The sequence below is a fragment of the Belonocnema kinseyi genome, chromosome 2 (assembly GCF_010883055.1).
Source record: "Belonocnema kinseyi isolate 2016_QV_RU_SX_M_011 chromosome 2, B_treatae_v1, whole genome shotgun sequence".
Taxonomy (NCBI): domain Eukaryota; kingdom Metazoa; phylum Arthropoda; class Insecta; order Hymenoptera; family Cynipidae; genus Belonocnema; species Belonocnema kinseyi.
The window spans coordinates 111,313,671-111,314,518 of NC_046658.1; the positions used below are offsets into that span (position 1 = coordinate 111,313,671).

At 28.3% G+C, this 848-nt stretch overlaps 1 protein-coding gene across 1 annotated transcript in view; it reads right to left on the minus strand.

Annotated features, from left to right (window-relative positions):
* Positions 1-276: 276 nt before the first annotated feature.
* The window catches only part of LOC117168129 (visual system homeobox 1-like), a 142,409-nt gene continuing 141,837 nt past the window's right edge, over positions 277-848 (minus strand). The window contains exon 7 of the mRNA XM_033353541.1: positions 277-440. Within this exon, the coding sequence (XP_033209432.1) occupies positions 277-440 (164 nt within the window). The remainder of the gene's footprint in view (positions 441-848) is intronic.

The following is an 848-nucleotide window of genomic DNA, read 5'->3' on the forward strand; positions in this document are numbered from 1 at the left end:
TTCAATATCAGAAATATTGGAACGATTTATCATAAAATTCTTTCCGTAAATTCTTTTTTTTGTGTGAGATTTACACATGGCTGACATACAGTCATTGACAATATTGACACTTTTAGCACTTTCCTTTATGAGTTTCGACTTTCGAGACTCTTGGAAATTCACTTATTACTTTCTCGATTGATTTCATTCGACAACACCTGAAAGTGTTTAAGAGTTCAAGTCGTTTCCAAAAAAAAATCGAGAAACCCACTTTAAAATTGAGATTTTCAATTTCGTTTACACTGAGGCGTGAAGCGTGCTAGGTTGTGGAGTAGTTTGATACGAGGTACTTCCGGGTGCTCCCGCCGGTTGCAAGCTCAGCTGCAACTGATGCTGCTGAGCTTTCGCTCTCAGACAAGCGATGCTTTCATTTCTGAGCTGTTCTGTGTCTTGAGTTGCACCTGAAACAAGAAAAAAAGTAAATGATTAGAAATTTGAGGATAGGGTAATAATTTGCAATCTAAAAAAGAAAATTTAGTTAAGGAAAGAAAAAAAATTATTAATATTAATTACTATTATTAATTTTTAATAGTCTTATTATGGACAATATATTTTATATGTATTATATTATTAAATTATCACTTTTTTATATTTATATTTTATTTTTATTTATATTAATTTTTAAAAATTAAATTTAAGTTCTTTAAATTGTTTCTGTTTGCTAATGCAACTAAATTAAAAACTTCCTCAACTAAATAACGTTTGAAATTTTCGATAATTGAAATATTGAGAATAATTAACCAAGTTTCTCATAAACTAATATTCTGTTAGTATTTCTAGAATATTTTTTTCTAATAATTTTTTTGAGC